This window comes from Apteryx mantelli, chromosome 21 (genome assembly GCF_036417845.1).
Source record: "Apteryx mantelli isolate bAptMan1 chromosome 21, bAptMan1.hap1, whole genome shotgun sequence".
Lineage (NCBI taxonomy): Eukaryota > Metazoa > Chordata > Aves > Apterygiformes > Apterygidae > Apteryx > Apteryx mantelli.
In genome coordinates this window covers 458962-480947 of record NC_089998.1, presented here as the reverse complement: position 1 = coordinate 480947, position 21986 = coordinate 458962, and the positions used below count along the sequence as shown (strand labels likewise).

Here is a 21986-nt window from a genome sequence, read left to right as displayed (position 1 = left end):
TATTTTGAAGAAAAAGAGAAAAAAGCACTTGATAAAGCAATATGGCATAGAAGGGACTACTCAGGTAAACACTACACTCCATAGCACAAGAATAGGAGAAAGAAAGTAGATTGTTCTTAGTCCCAGTTGAAGAAATATGAAAGTGGGGAAGGTATATGCTTTCCTATTTTAACCATATTACATTTGTGTTTTTACTTTCACTGGCTGATGGCAGATTTTGTGGTTTGCTTGTAGATGGTTCTGCCTGGGAGAAGACTTTATGGTCTTACCTAATGCAATGCACCGTTTGTGCAGTATCAGTCCCATTTTTTTCAGAGGCCCACAAGTACCTATGTGCCATCCCCTTTGCAAAAAGTCTGTAGCGAGCCCTTGCCAGCCTGGCTCCAGCACCGTTTCCAGGGAAAACTCCCCTTCCTCTTCCGCAAGGGTGGAGGGACCTGCCCATCTACTGCTTTTGCCCCGGGGATCCTGCAGCGGCTCCTCTTGTGAAGCTGGGTGCTGCATCAGCTGGTTTGCAGTATGGACGGGTTTGGTTCAGACAGGCTTCATGCACAGCCTCGTGGAGCCAGCATCCCTGCTGGATCCTCTTTTCAAAGGGAAAAGGGTCCCTGTGCTCTCGGGGCCTGTCCAGCTTGGTTCTGCGGTCTGACTGCAGAGAGGTTTGGTGGAACGGGCCTCCCACGTTAACTCTTTCTGTGGAAAAAAACAGTATGAAGTACGCTGATCGTTCACAGCTCCATTTTTATTAACAGCACAACCACGGCATTTTTATCATTATTGCCACAGCAGTACCACGAAGATTTTTTAGAAGCATCTCAGTCCCAGTAGCTGCAGGATCACGGTCCCTTTCTGAAGTTTCTTTTTAGGATTTTTCTGAAGAGCAGCATTGATTTGAAATGCAGATGAAGCCAGGGACCTGGAGGCTGCAGGAGCAGAAGCCGCAGCGGCTTTTCCCAGCCCGGCTGCTACATCTGCAGCCCATCAGCGCTGCTGCCGCACGGAGGGCTCGTCCTGTCCCTCCTGATAGCCATCAATTGAGTTTTACTGAAGCGTACACAGGTTAACTGTCACACTAGTGTAAATGAACTGATGCCGGTTAGGGGAGACGGATGCCTTCACACCAGACTTGCTAATCTTCAGCTTCTTTAAGTGTGCTACATCATAACAACACTCTTTAGACAAAAGATACAAGCTTAATTAAACTTATTCAGATAGGTTTAAGCAGTTAAATAGAAACAACATTTCAATGTGGTTAAAATGTTTGCTCTTTTTTTCCCCTTTGTGTTTTAATCCTATCAGATATGTTATTATGTATGCATAAAAATATTTACTGCATAGGAATTTGCTAGCTAAAGCATTGTAATATTTTTGTGAACTTTACTAGTTGAAGTATAAAAATCATATTTCTCTTTCCGTTAATTTTGCAAAACAGCAAAAAAAGTTGTAGACAAACTCAATAGACAGTTGGAAATAAAATGGCCTGTTTACCAGTGGTGGCCGTAGGTCCCCAAGGGCCTCAGTTTCCGTTTAATAGACTTAATTCATTATGTACGCAAAAAAGAGCTGCTCAGTCTGCCCTGAGCGGCTTGTACAATGCAAAGCTGTCATGTTGTAGCTGGGATGGTGCAAAGACACGCACCAAGCCACCAAGGGTAATAGAGTAAATCGCTTTTATTAGATCAAAAGATACAGACGGAAAAAAACAAGTTCTTGGGCACTCAGCCTTTCTTTGGATTTAGCATGCAAACGTAAATGTTTCCTTTTCCTCCTGCCCATTTTGTGACTCCATCATTTTGCTGAAGAGCAGGTGACTGCCATTTTGCTGTATTTTCTCAGCTCAGACAAAATGGAGTCTTTGGAGGACTCAGGCTACCACAGGCTTCACTTTCTCAAATAGATGATGTTTGCCTTTTATCTAAAAGGTGATAATTTTGATGATGAAAAAAATCAGAGCACCCCATCTAAAAGGCACAGCAGTGCAGTTGGGTTCCTTTCATTGCAAACATGTAAATATTAATGCACCTTGCACTTTGATGTATTGCCATAAAAGACACTGAATTTCAAATCACCAAGCCCACTGTGTGATGCAGGGACATAACTTAGCTATTCATCTTTATTTGAAACAGCACTCCTCTTAAAATCTCACTTAGGGAGATTCCCAGTTGCCATTAGAAAAGCAAAATAAAATTAATCTAAATCATTCAAACTTTATCTTAGAAAATTAATGATGGATAAAAGAGGGGGTTTATGAAGGTTTAATAAGAACTAGTCTGTAATATAGTGTATATTCTAGAGCCTGTGATTATAGTGGTAATTTAGCTGATTGTATCACTGCCTTTCTCTGCCAAAGGAGGTTTCACACCATTTAAAATGCACAGTACTCTCTTCAGAGACAGGTTGTTCTGGAATAACTCACCATCCAAAGAAAAGCCATGTTATTCCACTCCTCTCTCTATCAATTGCATGTGTGTGTCATCTTCTCTTCAGCAACAGCACTGAGTTTCCCTGCTTGTTTCTGTGCCTCCTCGGAGACAGACAATACTGAGAAGGGAAAGTCATGAACTCTGCTCAGGACGGGTTTTAAGTGATGATATCAGAGCGCCTGCATAAAAAAAATTGTGACTCAGCCTTTCCTCTAAAATGTGAATTAAAATGAATTTGTTTTTGAACAACATTATCCAGACTCTGAGAGCTGCTTTTTGTTTCTCCTTTTGAAGAGTAACAAAGCAGCAAGATAGAGACAAATCTTAGTATTTCTTACCCAGTCAAGGCAAAGGTGGCTTGGGACTCTCTAGACCAAAGGGGTTGAGATTTGCATGAATTGCATGCCTTGGATGTTTCCGAGACTCCGGGCGCAAGTCTCCCAGTGTGCCAATGTGCATGGCAAGCCGATCGGTAGTTAAATTAAACAGTTTGTTGTTTTTAAATACATGCGGTGGATGATCCGACATTGCCTTTGACTCTCTCTCTTCAGGCTGTTTGCTGCTAAGTGCAGTGGATGCATGGAGAAGATCGCCCCGACAGAGTTTGTGATGAGAGCCCTGGAGTGTGTTTACCACTTAAGCTGCTTCTGCTGCTGCGTTTGTGAACGACAGCTGAGGAAAGGGGACGAATTTGTTCTTAAGGAAGGACAGTTGCTCTGCAAAAGTGACTATGAAAAAGAGAAAGATTTGTTGAGCTCAGTCAGCCCAGACGACTCGGACTCAGGTGAGCTTTTCCCACACCTCTTTCAACTAGAAAAGCCACAAGGGTTTGCAGAGCTTTCTTATAGAATGTGTATCCACTTGCACATCCATCTGTCTGCGTACACACACCACCGATGCAAATTACAGCTCTTAGCAGGCACAGCTAAAATCCCTGCTTTCAGGCTCCTCCCTAACTTCACTCCCTTCCTTAGTTTGCTGCTGTCTTAGTAAAGGACAAAAACTTTTTGCAAGCTGTCAAGATTATGTTTTTCTATAAAATTATAGCGAGCGAATCTGACTGATTTCGGTTACCTGGGGCTTGATCAAAGTGTGTTGTTTTCCATAGGCATTCTTCCATCCACTTAAGTATTTTTTTGCTTTGAGTACGGGAGTTCTATGCTTTCAGCAGGGAGCTAGGAAAATGGGCAAAGTAGTAATATGATTTTCCAGAGTATGCTGAAATGTGTTTCTCTCTGCCAATCACAAATGGTAACTTTAAGAAAAGCTACAAGTGTGAATTTGACAGAAATGGCAAAACGGGTTTTGCGTTCCAGCAATGGCATGTGCAGTGCAGAGAAAGCCACAGCAGCCACCAGGGATGCTTGGCAAGGCTGTCCACAAGTCCGCTCCTGTTCGGGCAGGCAAGGGGGCTCCCACAAAAAGAAAAATTAAAAGTAGTAACTTGAACAAGGTGTTTCGTGGAGACTGTCTCTAATGCTTTCAAGCCAGGTACAAAGCTTGACTCTCCTGACTTCACCCAGACTTCTCTCTGGCAGTGTCTCTTCCTTGCTGCTAAGGCTCCAGTATCTGATCATCGCCCTTGCAGGCCTGTTGGTTTGTATCTGAGCCCCAGCCTGGTATACACCTGGGAGATCTCCTAGGTGTGGACCCAAGGAGAGCCATGCTATGGTTCACGTGCTATGTAGAGTACAGGCATGAAGCATGCAAGGTTGGCCACCCCGGCCTGTTGCAGGTCTCTAAGGGTTTCTCAGAAGGTCCTACACTGTTCCTGATGATTAAACTAAAGCGGTTCGTACTGTGCAGGTTCAGGGCTAGATATCTTACTAAAATGCACTACTGTTTATCTGCAGTGTGAATGCCACCTCCCTCTTCAGCGGGACCTACAACTTGAACAGTATGATTGCAAGAGCGTGCACCGCTTGGCCTGGGAATTCAGGCACAAAGTCACCACACTGTATAAGTAGAGCTTTTGTCCTTTCATAAAGAAGACGATGGAACCTCACAAGCAATAGCAGCTGCCTGGTGTGTCCCCCAAATTCTGCATGGTGATGTGGAGGAGAATACTTCCTTCCACCCACTTCCAGGGGAAGTTTTAAAAGAGGGTTAGCAAACTGCCTGCTCTCCACCCAGGGCCAGGAGGGAACATATACTATGCACAGAGCAAATGTTATATCACACCCTGAGTCTGGGTTTTCCAGTCCCAAATCTGGAGCTTGTAGCTGTGGGTACGGTGAGGACTGCCTTTCAGGCTCACAAGCTCTTGCAGTTCCAGAAGACACATGATTCCTCGTTCCTTTGCTGTATCCACTCGTGGAGGCTGGAGACCTTGTACTGCCAGTGTGCACGACTGATTCGAGGACTAGAGACAGTGTGTACAAAAATTGCTGCCAGCCATCATAATCGCTCATTTATTTCCCTAGAAAGCATCTAAAAAAATCAACAATTACCATTCCATTAAGTGTACAAATGACATGAATGTTCACCTCTGGTTTATGGGAAAATATATTATTCCCAGTTTAACTAGGAATGGTAATTATCCTTAATCTCTAATCTGACAGCCATATTCACCATGTTGCTCAAACTTATATTTTCATGTCAAGAATGCGGCAAGACAAAGGTCACTGCTGACTCAGCAGGACGTGCAGCTCCCGTGCCTTTCTTGGAGCAGGACATTATTTATTGCCATACTGTATTTGCAGGACCTCTTTGCTCTGTAAACCTCATCTCACAGGGTTTGGGTTCTTTGTGAGTTTGCCTGGGGCATGTGACTTTCCCTCTGCCCTTCAGCATGTCACACTCTCCCCCTCACCACCACCTCCAGCAGCCCCCAGTCAGTCCGTACCCATTCTGTATCCAGACAAACCTCCTTGAAAAGCCCCGTGTGGCGGGCTGTCCCCATCCTTACACTTGGCCACCCAGCGGCAACATGCACGGCGATCCTCCACCCCGCTTTCCTTGGCCCGTGGTGAGCAATCTCACCACAGCAGGGACTCGCAGTTCCTATTTGCCAGCTAGGTGTATTTGAGATCTGCTTTTGGCATGGATGCACTCTCCTTTGCTACCAGATTCTGCCTGTGTTTTGTGATCAGCTGGGCAGAAAGCTACCAAAGCAGCACAAAATAACCTTGGTTTCGATTTCATTTCCCCTTGGCACGAGTAGTTTCTTACTCCTGGAGATGCTTCTTTTTTTTTTTTTTCTTCATTATTCTCTATCTTAGCCAAACCCAAACCTGAAAAACAAGTTGACGAATTAAATGGGATGTTTTGTCTCCCATTGTCTAATACAGTGAAAACACAGATCTCCCAAATGCCTTTGTGAGTGCAAATGATTTCACATAGCTCTGGCTGAGTATGCGTCCTTCTCCAATCAAATATTTATCCACTGGACACAAAAGTAACTCTCCAATGAGCAATATTAATCCTCACAAACCTTTCCTTAGAAATGGCATGCTGGAAAGTTAATAATGTCATGGTTATTAAAATGACTGAACTTCTCTTTAATCATTATGCAAAAGATGCTTATTAAAGTAAAAGGTGATTAGATTGCTAGGTGCATAATAATCAGACCCTAAAATGAATTAAAAGTCTAATTTGCTAATTCCCCAAATGTAACCTTTGAGTATACCAAAATTGCAGTGTGTTTCTTAATGCTAAAGTTCTCCAGAATAGTATATTAATGTTTTCTGAAAGAAAAATCAGTAGCCTGGTGAAATAAAATACAATGAGCTGAAAAGTTATTTTTCAGAATGAAATATGCACTTACTTGTCAAACATTGGTGCTGAGATTGAGATTTCCCAGTACAAGGTACTAATGCACATAATATCACTAAATGATAAGATTATTCAGAACCTAACTGTAGAAAATACAAATGATCTATTTACTCTACACACGCACATACATATTTGTATGTATTTAACAAGAAAGAGAAATTCGTGCATGCACATATAGACACATTGTCCCAATGCTCTCAATTAAAAATTAAACACATTTTTATGCTTTCGTGGAATTTGGTTTAGGCAGCGTACACAAGTCTATGATGATCTCCTCTTGCTGAGGGTGAATTTAGTCAAACAGATGTAGGATAATAGTTGAACCTGTGAACTAGTTTGGCAGCTGTGGAGCAGTCCTCAAACACCCTGTTATCTCGGTGGAACAAGTATGATTTTATATCCTGTTTTCTTTCACTAGTTAAAAGTGATGATGAGGATGGGGATGTTAAACCCACCAAAGGACAAGTAACCCAAGGAAAAGGAAGTGATGATGGGAAGGATCCAAGGAGACCTAAACGACCAAGGACAATACTTACGACGCAGCAGAGACGAGCATTCAAAGCTTCCTTTGAAGTGTCTTCCAAGCCGTGTAGGAAGGTAGGCGCTTCAGCAGGGACCCGCAGTCCGCTCTGACACCGGCCTTGAGGGTGAAAGGGTCAGACCACCAGTCCAGACAGGACCCTGTCGTGTGTCCGGGCCAGCACCGGTGCCCGGGTTGAACACCAGAACCCGGCCAGCGTATGGCGATGCCTTCCTGGATGCTCTCTCAGCCTTGAGCAACTTGTAGCTTGGGAGCTGCTGAATGTTATGTTCAAGGATGTTCGCCCACTGTGTATAGTACCAGCTCCGTGACTGATTCCTTTGGTTGTTTCTTCTAAAACATAAAGCAGTCATTGACCTTTAGAGCCTTGGTGCGCAGGCGTTTCCTGTTCTCGTCCTTCCCGCCACAGAGGTGGTAAGGACAAGTCTCATTTTTTATGAGTCTCATGTTTTTATGAAACTTGACCATGGTGCTGATCTCATTTATAGAAGCTAAGGAAGGGTGTAATATATTGCTTCAGTGGTGAAACTGGTGCAAATCAGATCTTTATGTAAAGCAACCTAGATGTCCATTTCCTAAGTTTGAGTGGACAGAGATGGAGTTTCATCCTGAAAGCTGTCATCATTGCAAAAAGTGGCATTCACCTGCCCATGCAGCAAGTATATTTATTGGGACAATATAATGTGTCTTTTTGCCTTTTTAAAGTATGAAATTGTATTTGAAAAATATAAAAATTATTCATAGCAAATTCACATTTTTTTTACACAGACCTGTTTTATGGGTAAAATAATCATAAAATGATTAACACATTTACATTACACAACTCAGACTATTTATTCAATACTTATGAAACTGGTAGTGACATGAAAGGTGGAACTTGCACAAACTCTGCAAAAATCTGAGGGATTTTTAAAACTAATTCTGTCCATGCGCATTTTATTGTAAGTACAGACATCTTCCTCTTAACATAACGTTAGATGTTTTTTTTTAAAAAAAAAAGTTACATCATTAAACATTTCCTCCTGTAGGTCAGAGAAACACTAGCAGCTGAAACAGGACTCAGTGTGCGAGTTGTCCAGGTCTGGTTTCAAAACCAAAGAGCAAAGGTAGGTTGTTTGTCAAGTTCTCAAACGTAAAACACAAATCATCTTCCAGCACAGAGATTTTCTTTCCCTTTAGATGTAGTACGTATCACAAAGATCCCAGGGACTAACCTTCAGAAAATCTGATGCATTTTTGCTCCACTCCTGTGCATATTTTGCATGCACTGCTGTCTACATCCATATGAGAAGGGCTGTTTTCAAACACAGACATTAAGTTAGTGTGTTCAAAGCAGCATGAGGTTGGGAGTAGATTTTGCATGCAAATATGAACTGGAAACCCGAATGTTTAAGTTTAGGAATGAAACTGAACCCACAGTGGTGTGTGCATGAATATACATGGTCTGTATTAACTGGTTTGATGTTTGCAGAGAGTTTTGTAAGGAAACGGAATTGTTCCATTCAGACCCATGAGATTTTTCTGTTCTTCCTCTTTCATTCAGATGAAAAAACTAGCACGAAGGCATCAGCAGCAGCAGGAGCAACAAAACTCTCAGCGACTAGGGCAAGGTAGGGCACTTGTGATGGAGGCAAAGCAAGGGGAAAGGAATCTGTAAGGTTTCTGGAAGCGCCATTCCCATATGGGTGCACAACATCTGCGTACAGCCACGTATGGTATCCACAAGTCTGTGGATAATGTGTGCCATAATCAGTAGAAACACGCAGAGGTTCTGTGTCCAAGTCCCATCCTGGGGTTATCCCAGACCTCTGCCCTGCAGCCAGACCCTGGAGGTCCTTACGCAAAAGCTGTCACCTCCTTCCTAGAGGAAACGTGTAGTGCAGAGGAGCTGACCGAGGAGCAAGGGGCAGGAGCTGCCTGGGGTGCCAGGGCTTGCCCTTCTGCTCCACGGGTGTTGTTGAGGTTCTCCTCCTCCCAAGGCCTTGCAGCCTCAAATTGTCCTCTTCACCCAGAGCACAAAAACTGGCCTGGCCCTCGGGACCATGGTCTGTGAGCGGGACATGGGGCTGCCCTGTGTCCTGCAGAGCTGCCGTCGAGGAAGCAGCTGTTGCTTGCTCGACGGGATGTCCACACCACCTTAGGGAATTACTGTACTGTTGCTGCATTGCCAGTGTTAGGCTGGCACCAACAGTCCTTGGAGAGTATAAGAGCTTATGTCAGGCATGAAACAGTCCTTAGGAAGATATGGTACAGCCCCCAGGAGCTCCAGAAATGATATAGTCAGAAATCACAAATTTTTCAGCTTACTGTTCTGGGTTGTACTCTCAGACAAGGGTTTGGAGGGCTCCTCTGAATGACAGGACACACCTAGCTGCAGTTGCTCTGCTCTCAGGTTCAGTAAGTGCCACTGATGCTACTGTCTGCAGCCTCTTCATTGCCAAGCAGTGACCGTTCCCTGCTGTTTGCTTTGCAGAAGTGATGTCCAACCGAATGGAAGGGATGATGACATCTTACACACCGCTTGCACCTCCACAGCAGCAGATTGTAGCAATGGATCAAAGTAGTTATGGCACAGACCCGTTTCAGCAGGGTCTTACCCCGCCACAAATGCCAGGCGACCACATGAACCCTTATGGTAAGGCATGCATCATTCTGCCACATCAGAAATAGCAGGATTCGTATGCTGGTTCACACACCAAAGGCTCAGTAGAGTGACTTACTTTTATAATATATTTTCTGGGATTTGTACCCAGTAATATGTTGAATCAGTCAGTTTCATGTGTGTATTTTCATATACACATAAGTGGGTAGAAGAGAGCTCATCCCAGGCTCTGGACACCCTTCAGAACTATTTCACAGTATAATTCTTATAAATGATAAAGCAAGCAACATCAGTGCTCCAGCTCCAGTTTTTAAACTACTGTCCAAGACATCTAAAAATAAACACTACCAATTTCTCTCTATCTCCCTCACAAGTTTTTCCTTTTTCCTAAAAGCTTTGAGGAAAAAGTGCCTTGAAAAGTGGTCTAATAAAGAGAAGTAATCTGTTGGTTCCAAAATAAATATCCATCCGTCTAAGATCCCTCAAATTGGATACATGGATTTGTTAAAGAGCCATTCTTGAGCTACTGGGAGATGTGTCACCACAGAACATTTCTCCTGCATGATTTTATACTCTGCCCAAAATCAAGATGATGGTTTGCTTTTATGATTTCCCAATCACACAACATAAAGTGGATAGGTACGCCAAGTGCATATCAAACATTAAATGCCTAATAATTCATTCTGGATAATTGCAGTGTGGCATTTAAATTAAATTTAAGAGGATTTCTCAGACTGTGATTGTTGGCCTTGCTGTAGTCCACGAGGGCTGGTTACATCAGACTTTTCTGTGGACCAGGAGCACTTCACTGCAGAGTTACATGCATACATCTCTTTCACGAGAGCATCATGCACAGACCAACAGGAAATCTGGCTTGAGTCTATGCTATTACAAGTCCGTGGTGCACTCCGGGCAGCTTGGTAAACGCTGTAAGGAGCTGAAGCTTCAAGCGTATTTCATGAGTATATCTGAAGTTCGAATGAGCATTAGATGGCTTGTGATTTTGTTGCTAACAGTTTGCTTGGCTTTCTAAGCAAAACTCCTTTGGAGACATGTTCTGTGTTTCAAAACCAACGCAGGATATGACACAAAGCCATTTTAAATGGATATATAAAAAAGAACCAGAGGAACACTTTCTTAGTGCTCTTAGTACTTGAACTAGAGCTCCTTCTGGTAACTTAAGAGTTGAAATAAGTTGAAATTTTAGTTGCTAAGGGAAATAAAAGGTGCCGTTCCAAACCAGCCCAAAAAGAGTGGGATTTTCTAAAATGAAAACATGTTTACAGCTATAGATCATTTGAGCTCAGGAAAGTTGGGCCTCCTCCTGGGCTCCATCGGATTTAGATCCGTCTTTTACCGCCTTTTGTGTAAATGAAGACTGTTATTTATTATGGGTCTCAGATCGCTTTTCCCCATTCTGGGCACTCGGTGTTTGCTCCCACATTCCTGGACAGCACGCGGTTCCCCCTCAAACGCCAGCTCCCAGCGCATAAAGCACAAGGGACCTGCTCCTTCTCCTGCCACTGTTTACTTGTGTCAGTCAGCCAAGGCGCTCTTTTTGTGCTGATGACTAGAGTATAAATTAAATACTGGCAGATTTCCACACTTCCAAGTGGCATTGCTGCCAGTGGATCTCTGTGAATTGATTGCTAGTCTGTCTCTTTAGAGAGCAGACCCTAGGAGTGAAATAATGTTAGCGTGTAAAAACAGAAAGAAAACTGTTCCCTTTTGCTGCAGTGTGCAACATATGAGCATCCCTGTGTACTGTGTCCTTCTTGCTGCACAGAATCCAGCTTAACATATACATTTCATTTGCAGGAAACGACTCCATTTTTCATGATATCGACAGTGATACCTCTTTAACTAGCTTGAGCGACTGTTTTCTTGCCTCTTCCGAAGTTAACTCCATGCAGGCTAGAGTAGGAAACCCCATTGACAGGCTGTACTCTATGCAGAGCTCATATTTCGCCTCATGAAAATAAAAGAAAAGAAACAGTCGGCGTATATTTAGCCAGTGACTTTTTCCAGTGCAGACTCTACAGCCATATGTTGCCCAGCTCTTCCTTCACAGTGACTCCTGCTGCCTCTGGACTGCAAAGAGCATTTTTAGGAAGACTATGTGTGTATATATGTGTGTGTGTGTGTGTGTGTGTGTATACATACACACATTATATATAAATGCATACATATATATATATACACACACACACATACGTGCATATATATATATATATATATATATATATATAAACAAAAAAACCATCCTCCAGTCCCATACCCTTGATTACCCAGCTTGCACCAGACCAAGAGACAAGCATGGAAGGAATAGAAGACCCTGCTCTTCAGCAGCCTTTGGTTTGGTTTGGTTTGGTTTGAGCTCATCGTTGTAAAGGAAATGGATTTTACAGAAAGCTAGACCTTTTCCTCCTTTCTCTAGTCCTTTCTTTTGGATGTTTAAACTTTTTTTTAAAAGCCACTGATACTGACATCAGTCGACCATATGACAAATAAATCAAAGAAACTGGAGATTCCTCCCTTTTCTTACTGCATGATTCATACTATGTTGTGGACAAATTGCCATTTGAACTGTGAGAAGTTAATGTAAGTGTGACGTTCAACATTTGTTTCCTTTCTACACTTTTTCTACATAACCTAGATCTGCTCATTAGTTTATAGCCCTTATACATATGATACTGAGGAAACTGGTTAACAATAACATTTGTGGAGAAAGCCAGTGATTTCATAATAGGAAAGCTCTATGACCCTAGAGAGGTGATGCATGTTAGGGGCAGAGGCATTTAGGTTAGTATTGATCTCAAATAATTAAAACTAAAGGTGCTTACAAGACAGAGTTTTATTTAATTTCTGAAGTGTGAGAATAAAACATTTACTTTTGTTTGTAAGTATTTCAGTGCCAAATTTCAAGTCTAGACTATGATTGGCAAATGTGTTGTTCATTCTGTTCTGTTTATTTATGTTTTGCATGAGGCATAAATGTGCTATGTTCCATTGTCCATCTGGAATAATTAAGCACTCCTTTAGTTAATTATCTTGCCTCAGCAAGAATCTATGGTATACAGCTCTAGCCTCAGCCATCAGAAGTCCTGAAATGTGCACCAACTGGGAAAAAAAGCACAGGAGAAATCACAATGGGAGGTTTAGAAATGTTGAACTGGAGTCTAATCTGAATTCTGCAGGTTTCACACTGATGGGACACCTGTATTTATGATAAGTACTCCAACTAACCTATTAGTAGTGCAAATGAAAGAAGAACAAGATTGTTAGTCCATAAATTGAAGGGAATGTCCCAACTGAAGGCTGAACATCTCAGATGCTGAAGTTTGAGAACATGTCATATAGGTTTTCATAGGGCATAAAATATCATAAATAATAATAATGTAGTTATAAATATTGCCTGGTGATCATTATAATGTGGAGAGGCAGACAAGTATGGTCATGGCTCTTAGTAGAGAAAACTTCATGGGGAAAATTTGCCAGGGTAATATCAGTAATTATAGGGTGTGTTCAAAATAGAGCTCATGGGGAAAGATTGGCAGGATAGGCCCTTTCTTAAATAAATGCCTTTAATATATTGACCATAATAACCAAAACCAAGTTCAAAATTTTGGTTAGTCTGACTCCTTCAGGCTGAAGCCTGGTCAGGCGTCAGCACTGCAGATGCACGGGGGGCTCTGAGTCTTCTGCAGCCCTGAGCAGCTCCCAGGCTCCAGGACGTGGCTGAGGGGCAAGCGCTGCAGTAGGGCTTGGGTGACCTCGGCCTCTCCTGAGCGCTGGAGATGGGGCCAGCTCCGCCGAGCACCTCGCAGCACTGCTGGAGGTCCCTGAGGAGAGGTGGGTCCTGCTGTGGAGCTTCCAGAGCCATTGCATGCCCCTTGGCTGGTGCAGGAAGTTCCTCTGTGTCCTGGAGGGAGGGGTGGGCAGCCAGAGTCAGATGATAGGTCCAAGGGAAAAAATAAAATCATGTTCCTCTCCAGTATGGAAATATGCACCTAGCTTTTTAGAGATTTCTTAAGAAATCAAACTTCATCTGCAAGATAAGCCTGTGCATTTTGACTGTGTGGAGGTGAGGAAGCACTAGGGAGAGAAGACTGTACAGTGCGGGCCGTAGAGATGCAGCCCTCAAGGTAAAACCTTCCTGCTGCTGCACAGTGACAGAAAGACTCTCTCCTTTGTGCAGAGCCTTTTGTGCATGAAGGAACCAATGTCCCTGTGCAGATTCCCAGATAATGCTCCCCTCCCAGCAGGTTGACAGCTCTTATCTCGGCGGACGTGGCCTGAATTGCAGGCTGTCGTGCCCCCCGCAGCCATGGCTTGGGGATATGGGTCCATTACACCCGTATGCTTTTGTTAGTGACCATTCTCCTCCTTTCTGACAAGGGTGTGGCTTTTTCAGTTGAAGGCTGTGAACCCCTGGATATGTTCTGCAATCGGAATAATTTTCTTTTCTTACCCATTTCCCCCAATTAGTTTTCCCTTTTCTTGTGTTCCAAAATAAATATTAATTTCCTTTCCCTCTGCGTGATAGCAAATCTCTATAAAGAACTCAGGTGAGCTGTACTGCATGCAGGGCAGAAGGCACGCACATTTCATATGGCACGTTAAAAACACTTTTAACCTCCAATCTTAAGGGATTCATCCACCCCCCACTTTTTTTTTCTGTGCTACTTTAGTCATAGAAAAGTATCATCTTCACCATCTCAAACATACCAGGTTTGCAGAGTCACAGCCTTGCCTCCTTCGTCATTGCTGGCAGGATCAAAATGGCATATTTAGTGCATACAGGGACTTATATGAGAACTGTAATGTGACCCACAGTTTGGAGAACTGCCTTGCCGCAACTCTACCTCTTTCTAAGGAAAGAATCAGATACTCCATTTTGTAGCTGAAGTATCCATAATCTTTTGCTGTTCTTTGGATGTCTGTTTGCCACTTTTTTTTTCTTTTTTTTTCTTTTTTTTTTTTTTTGTATCATAATGTACTTGTACATACCTTCACCTCTTCCCTTGGTGTGTTGTATGATGATGCCTTAGCTGTTTGTTCCCCCATATTCTACTGACTTTGGTGCCATGTGCACTACACAGTCAAGCCCTCTGGCATGCTTAACAGCATTTCCCATGCCACTGTGGGTTGCTGCTGATCAAGGGAAGGAATGCATAGCCAATGACTTCCAGCGGACCCGTTATATCTGGCAAAGGCCAAAGTTCATTAAAGTAAAATAAATGTCACTTTTTTTGTCGAATGAATTATCCCACTGGAGTGTGATCATTGTGGTTTTAACCTGGGACCTGCAGTAAAAGATTATATAGCAACCTCTGACCTTTTTGATTTCTGCTTTACTCTTCTATTGTCAAGGGAAATGTCACCAATCAGGTGAAAGTAAAATGTTTAATGGGCCATATCACAGTAATATCTTACACTGAGTCAAATTGATATACTCTTGCCAAAAATTCTTAGCATCTGGCACTTCCACAGAAACCACAAACAATGATTGCACATATGGGAGCTTGGAGGCTAGAGGTCATGACAGCAGTTTATTACATGCACCTTACAGTGATCATTTTCCCTAGGAAATTAACCCCATTCTAATATAAATGCATCAAGTGAGCTCTTCACAGTGTTTCCATCATCTTGTTTTGCCTAAGCAAGGAATACATGTTAAGCTAAAGTGGTGACAAGATGCAATTAAGTAAAAGATGATTGATTGGGTTTCAGTGTTTGCTCAATAATGTTCAAAAAAAGATGACTGTGAGTTCAGAATGAATATGCTAAGTAACAGCTTCCTCAGAGGTCTTTATTGTGCAATTACCAGGTCTGTTTGCAAAAGCAATGGAAGCACACAGAGATTTTCCTGCATTTGGAAATGGTTGCTGAGGAGAGTGGTCACTAAACAGCCTGACCGGCTCTTGGCTGAGCAGTAGCATGTTTGTTTCCATTGCCTGGCTGGCTGTTAAGGGAAGGACTCCCACCATGTACTGCCCTCCTCAGCCCCGTGTTTACTACAGTACTATGGATTAAGACCTATATTCTAAGCAGTCAGTGGTGGGTGTACAGACAGTGTGTGGAAGATAATTATGTTGCTGTAAGTAAAATATGCTGGTTGCCATCACTAAGATTGAAGCATCATCCTGGGACTTTTGATCTTGTTTTCTTCTTTAACCGCTGTCATCAATGACATGCAGATCACATGGCTCAGTTGCTGCTAACCATGCCCAAGACTTGGCCCACATATTGGCTTCGCAATGGCTGCTGAGTGGATCTTCAGACTCACCCTGCATGTCTGATGAATGTTTCCAGGTCTTTTAAGGAGGTCATTGCCACTCTGTCAGCAGCAACTCGGCCACCTCGCTGTGCTGTCATTGCATGGGGAAGGTCCTCCATGCTGGCAAACCTTCCAGGGCTAATGCGAACCCAGTTACCTCTTCCTACTGTGCTCAGGACTCCCTTCCAGGTTCCTAATGATCAGAGGAAATCCCAAACCACTTCCCCAGTGCCCCAGGGAATCCTGCGCTCCTGTTGGCTGGGTAAGATGGTGTTTGTGAGAGCACCTCCTTTGAACCATGTCTCAATAATTCTGTTTGTCCCAAAAACTCACTAAAAATTAACAACAGAATAAAGGAGGAAGGGAAGGATCCTTACAAACCCAAAGTTTTGTTGCAACAGTGAAAGGAAAGCGAGCATATTAAAGCACATCAAAGCTGTGGAAGCTGGTGCCACAATACTCAAAGTCCCAAGTGCTCAGGGTAGAGCTTCACACAAGCCCATGCCCAAACCCCTCATGCATTCATGAGCAGCAGGCGCCGTGCCAGTCTGCCTCTCGCCCACCCTCCCTCCTCCTGTGGCCCCTGTAGCACCGGACAACTGACCAGCACACCCACGACCATGTAGCTAGGGCTTCAGGTTTGTATTTGGTCCTGTTAGGCAGGTACTTAAGTGCTTGCTTAACTTTTAGCAAGTACCTAAAGTCTGTTGACTTGAGTGGGATTTACACACTCTCTTGCTCATTTGAGGCCTACCTGAATAAACTGATGACTATTGCCTTCCTAAAGGATACAGCCTGGGTCCTCTTGGTTCTGCACACTGTTGTTCTGTTTTAGCAGTGACTGTGAAGGGACTGCCAGATATTTTGCATTGGGAACTCTCTGTTTTTAAGTGAACGCCCTATTTTTTAGCTGTGTATGGCTGTATTACTTGTATATTTATATATTCTGTATTTATGTTATCAAAATGTAGTATTTTGTAGCTGTCTGTTACAATTTGTTTAACTTGTAAAAAAATATGAATATGCTCTCTCATACTTAACCATCTGCCTTTCACAGTAGATTTCATGCCCCTTTCCCTCTGTGTTGGTAGCAAACCACCATAATGTATGTAGATTGGATTTTTTTTTTTTAATTTAATTACTTGTCATTGTTAAATTATTTATTAGTGTTTTTAAATTTCATTTCACTGCATTTTTTTTTCCTGCCACCATTGCCTGGCAGCTAAGATACACGAGATTCTCATACATTATGCTTCTTCCCAAGTGCACGTGAAACACATAAACACACACACACACACACACACACACACACACACACACACACACACACCCCCCACCAAAAATAGAAACAGGAAAAAAAAAAAAAAGAGAGAGAGAGAGAGAGAGATTACACTTCAGTATATTTGTAAATAAAAGCAACCTGTAAACAAAGCAGGAACTTCTTTCAGTGTGCAGTTGTTTCTCTGCCTTTGCAGACAAAGTGTGTGCTTTTGCATGCTGGGGGATGGCACCACTGTTTTCTCAGGCAGGAAATCCAGGGGATCTTGACAACTGAGCAGAGCATTAATTTTTTTTTTTTTTTTTAGCAATGAAAAACAGTAGCCAAGACCGTCAGTGGCTGCCCTCCTTTCTTCCAAGGGGAGATGCAGCAAAGGAAATGACAGGCTGTCCTTTCAGACTGTTTCTTGGCCCCCATAGATTGAGTTCTCTTCTGTAGGGTGGAGACAGTCTCATCGTGGCCCTCAGCCATTTTGGCATGGCCTGTCTTAGGATAGGAGAGGTCTGTAAGAATTAAAGGTGGTGCAGCCAAACTGCATGCGCTGCTGTAGCTGTCAGGACCAAGGAGTGTGCGTGTGGGAGGCACTGCTTGCTCCTGGTAGTGCCAGAAGGAGCAGAAACAAGCTCTTGCCCATTCACTAACATGTTCTCTCCCCCCCCCTTCCAGCTAGCCTGTTTCTAGCTTTCCAGTACGTATTCTCAAGCACATGAATATGACCAGTCACTGCACTAAGTCTGGTAGTGTATTGGGATCATGACAAACCTAGATGCACCTTCGCTGCCACCAGCCACAGGTGCAGCTACAGAAGAAGGAGAACTATCTGCTCATTACAGTAACACAGCTCACACCAAGAGCACAGCAGCTCACTGGCCCTCCATTTCATCTGCTGGTTAGCAGAGGGCTGGAGGATTCACAGCGGTTCCGTGGTTGCATGAACTGCTGCAGGGGAAGACTTCGGTATTTACCACCACTGTATGCTGTGGAGACCACCAGCCTAAACGGATGTCCATGAGTCAGACAAGCTTGTGGAGGTAAGGTCTATTTGTTGCTGTCAACGACCATGCTCTAACTGCAGCCTCCCACTGTCCTGCTGTTTGGCGGTCTGTCGCGGGATTATTCTGTACAGATGCTGTGCCTGTGCTCTTTCGCTACTGGCAACAGGCACCAATGGGATACTTGCTTTGTGAGACATGATACGGTCTTATCTGGCCACTTCTGTTGTAAGGCAGGTTAGACACTGTTAATAGGCTCCCTCGAAAGTTTTTCATTGAAATTATTTTTAAACTGAGAATTAAGATTTCCAGGTAAAAGCTGTTTTTCACCCACAGAAAGCATATACTCAGTTTTCCAGAGAAAGTTTTGATTTTTGAGAGCACTAAAATGTCTCATATGGAAAATTTCTGACCAAAATCTGCTAGTTTATCAAGAGAAATTCTGAGAAAAGAACATTTTCTGAGAGAGAGAGATTCTTTAAAGGGAGGGAAAGCAGAGCAAATGCAGGCATGGTACATGAATCAGCTCCAGAATTAGGCAGCTGGATAATCTGGACCAAGGTTTTTAACCTCTTTTTCTCTGCTTAAGTGACATGGAAGTGGCTATGTAGTTATTTTTTTTATTATCCTAACCAATGCCTAACCATGTGAAAAACAAGCAGTATTGCTGACTCGGAGGTGCACAAGAGAGGAGCAGAGCTGCAGGGGAATGAGGAAAACCCAACAGTCCAGCACGATATTGCCCGGGACTCTTGGCCAGTTTCCTGAGCAGGTTTTGCTCCTCAAGCTTGCTGTGCGTGGGGAAAGAGAGCCAACTCAAACAGCACTCGCCTAACCTTTCTTGGCAGACAAAAACGTGCTGCTGTGCTAGTTCCTGCCGTGGAGTGTTCATATTGGAAAACAGAGTACTAGTATCCTCGATATTTGGACTCAGAACCTCCTCTCTGCTGCCAGTTTTTTCTGGTATGTACAGGCAGCGCACAGGGACCAGCCAAGCATTACAGCCCTATCCAAGGACCGCGTGCCTGTGGGTCCCCTGAGCATCCCAGGTAGCTCCATGTTGTCTTGTACTATCAGAAAGTCTGTGCGGTCAGCGAGGTTTGCCAGGAAGAATGGCAGGAGCACAGCCAGCAACCCCAGAGAATTTCAACACAAGTGTCCAAAGAGGTACATTTTTGTATTTGCATTCCTCAGAAATGATCCTCTCTTCACATGCTGCTTTACAGGCTCCTGCTAAAGCTGCGCTCGGTATTCTCAATGGTATTTCCAATGAATGAATAAAAGCAGATCTATCTGGAATGAGAAGCGAGGCCCTGTACCAAAGCTGAAATGGTTAGCCTGCTTGTTTTGCCAAGCAAGGCTTGAGAGTGACACACACATGCAGTGGATAGACAGGCCAACCCAGGTGCTTTCAGGGCATTTATCTGTAAGTTACAGACTGTTCTCAGGCTGGATTGCAAGCCAGGAGAATCTATTGTACTGAAAATCCCTATCATCAGCAATGCCTAGATGTGGATTTACATGACAGAACCCCTAAGACCATATGTAGGAAAATAGAGAGAGGAGGTTGTAATGATCCCAGAGAGATCTAACGGGATCTTCTCTTGGGGCAAAATGTGTGCAAAGAGAGCCATGTTCCAAAACAGGCAAGCATATATACATATTACCCATGGATTATAAGGTATTCTCTTAGTAATGGCAAATTTGGGACAAATATAAAATGATAGATAAATGCCGGTGTCTCTTGGGGAATGTAAACATAAACTTCAGCTGAGGTTTGATTTGGTCACATCTGATTGCTAATTGCCATTCCCTGGGTCTGGAGACACTACATTTTTCTATGCCTCAGCATAAAGTTGCAATTTCTTTTAAAAATGAAAAGGTGTAGTTTCACACCTAACCTGGTATCACCAAAAGGGACAGCCCCATTTCCTCCCTCCCATACCCCACCAGTCATAGTATCAGCATTTCTTTTGCAGCAATCATGCAGCAGGATGACTTCATCTAGCTCAAAAAAACGGTTCATGATGGACCAAAATGAAAATGTTTCCCCCCGAACAGCTGGTTAATCTGACTTAAGCTGTAAGTCACTGAGGGAAGAGGAATGCACAGGGGAACTGGGACTGTACTGAGGCAAACCAACCTGTCTCTGCCCATGGCAAGCCACAGACTTACCAGCAGAGCTGTGATATGCCCCAGGACATTTGAGAACTGCTGTCTTTCCCTTTGCCATTTGCACATAATGTGTGCAATGCCATGCAAGGCATTATATGGCAAGAGGTGGTAGCTCAATGACATGATAAAAATCACAGTCTTAAGTATTTAACATTTTTTTTTAATATTTGCTAATTTGTCCCTAAGGATACCCACGTAACTGCTGAGCACTGGTCTATCTGTTCAAACTCTCTCCAAAGGGAAGATACACTCCAGCGTTGTACCTAAAGGCCTGGTCAAGAAAGCTTCTTTGTTCCCAGTCAGGTGCCTTCTTTCTGATTTGCTGTCCAGCTCCAAATTGCATCATCCTATACCCCCATGCTTGTTATTGGTGGAATGTCACTGAGGAAAAATGAATTGCCATTAGCAATCGGTTTCACCTAAGTCAGAGTTAGCTGCTCAAATATTCATGCTCTGCGTGCATCTAATATTTATGAAGGAAGAATTACTGCTGAGTTGCCCATAGCAGTTTCTGAATCTCCCCAAAAAGATAGGTGAAAGGGATCAGCAAAAAAGAAAAAAAAATGATGATTAATACATTTGGGGCTTGGTGTTCTGCATTGTTTGTGTTGTGTTTCTCTTTGGTGTCAGAGACACAGAATGAAGACTGATTTATACGCCACAGCTGTAGCAAACAAAAGAAGAAGAGACCAGGGAAATGGCTAGAGGTAAAAATGCCGGTGCAAAGGGCTAAAGGCCTGCACCTGGGTACTGCTTCCCATGCAGTCTACCCCCCTCGGAGCACCTTGTAAAATCAGATTATCTGCTGGACACAGGAGTTCAAACAGCCCTTCAAAAGATTTGTCTTAATAATTGCTGCCTTATCTTAACTTCTGTTTTTTTATCAGCCAAACTGCTGCTGGGAGGCAGATCCTGAGGATAAGGTGCTGTCACTCTTAATTATTATTACCTCTTATAATGAAAACACATTTGTTCATTTTTCTGTGCACTTGGAAATGGTGTAACTAATGAATGTCTAGTGCTTTATCAATATTTTTAATAACATAAGAGAAACATTATGAATATAGCCCCATTGTATAAAATGATCATACATTAAATGCTATTAAGCAAATAGCATACCTGCCTCTCATTCATATTAAAGAACAAACCAGTTACTCAGTAAGAATGAAATACATTTTTATATTGTCAGAAAACCGTTCCTATCTTACTACCAAATTTTGCAGTTAACATTCTTTGGGGCTATTTTCCATCAAAGAAGGAACACAGTAATTATCACTTGAGCCAGCAGGTACTTTTTGATACACGAGTCTAAAGAATGCTATTTCTTTGTTTACTCCTGATGGGAAAACAAAACAATTCTCTTTGAAAGCCCACTAATGAATTTGGCTTGTAATATTCACGAATGCAACAGCCACTATTTGCATTCTCGGACTGTTTTTTCTCAGATGTTGAGAACTAAATACGAATTACTTGGATGAAGTGAAAGCAAGTCCTGGGTTGTACCTGGGAGACCTTGAGTTCAGAAATGATCTACTTGTACCCATCATCTCCTTTGCACGGCTCCTTACCTGGGCCTGATAATTCCCACCGGTAATGCCCGGGGTTGGGTCCAGCCCTCGCTGCCGGCTCACTGAGCACCGCGCCGTGGCCTCTCCGAGGGGCACACTACAAGCAGCGCGTGCCACCCGTGCCCAGCGCATGCCTCTGCTCTGAGTCCAGCCCTCACTGCCGGCTCGCCGAGCGCCGCACCGAGCCCCGCGCCCGGCCGTGCTGCGGCTGCCCGTCGCGGGCTCTCTGAGGAGCACGCTACCAGCAGCGCAGAGAATGTGCGTCTGCTCGCAGAGGAAAGAGAGTAATACTGAGTGGAGCATGACATAAAACACCACAGGAATTAGAGCAACGGGTATTTTAATGGCCAGT

The 21986-nt window shown here is 43.4% G+C and overlaps 1 protein-coding gene across 1 annotated transcript in view; it reads left to right on the top strand.

Annotated features, from left to right (window-relative positions):
- Positions 1–11316, top strand: part of LMX1B (LIM homeobox transcription factor 1 beta) — a 94857-nt gene extending 83541 nt beyond the window's left edge. The window contains exons 3-8 of the mRNA XM_067309029.1: positions 2975–3207; positions 6616–6794; positions 7767–7844; positions 8282–8348; positions 9212–9373; positions 11159–11316. Coding sequence (XP_067165130.1) covers positions 2975–3207; positions 6616–6794; positions 7767–7844; positions 8282–8348; positions 9212–9373; positions 11159–11316 — 877 coding nt within the window. The remainder of the gene's footprint in view (positions 1–2974; positions 3208–6615; positions 6795–7766; positions 7845–8281; positions 8349–9211; positions 9374–11158) is intronic.
- The last annotated feature ends 10670 nt before the right edge of the window (positions 11317–21986 follow it).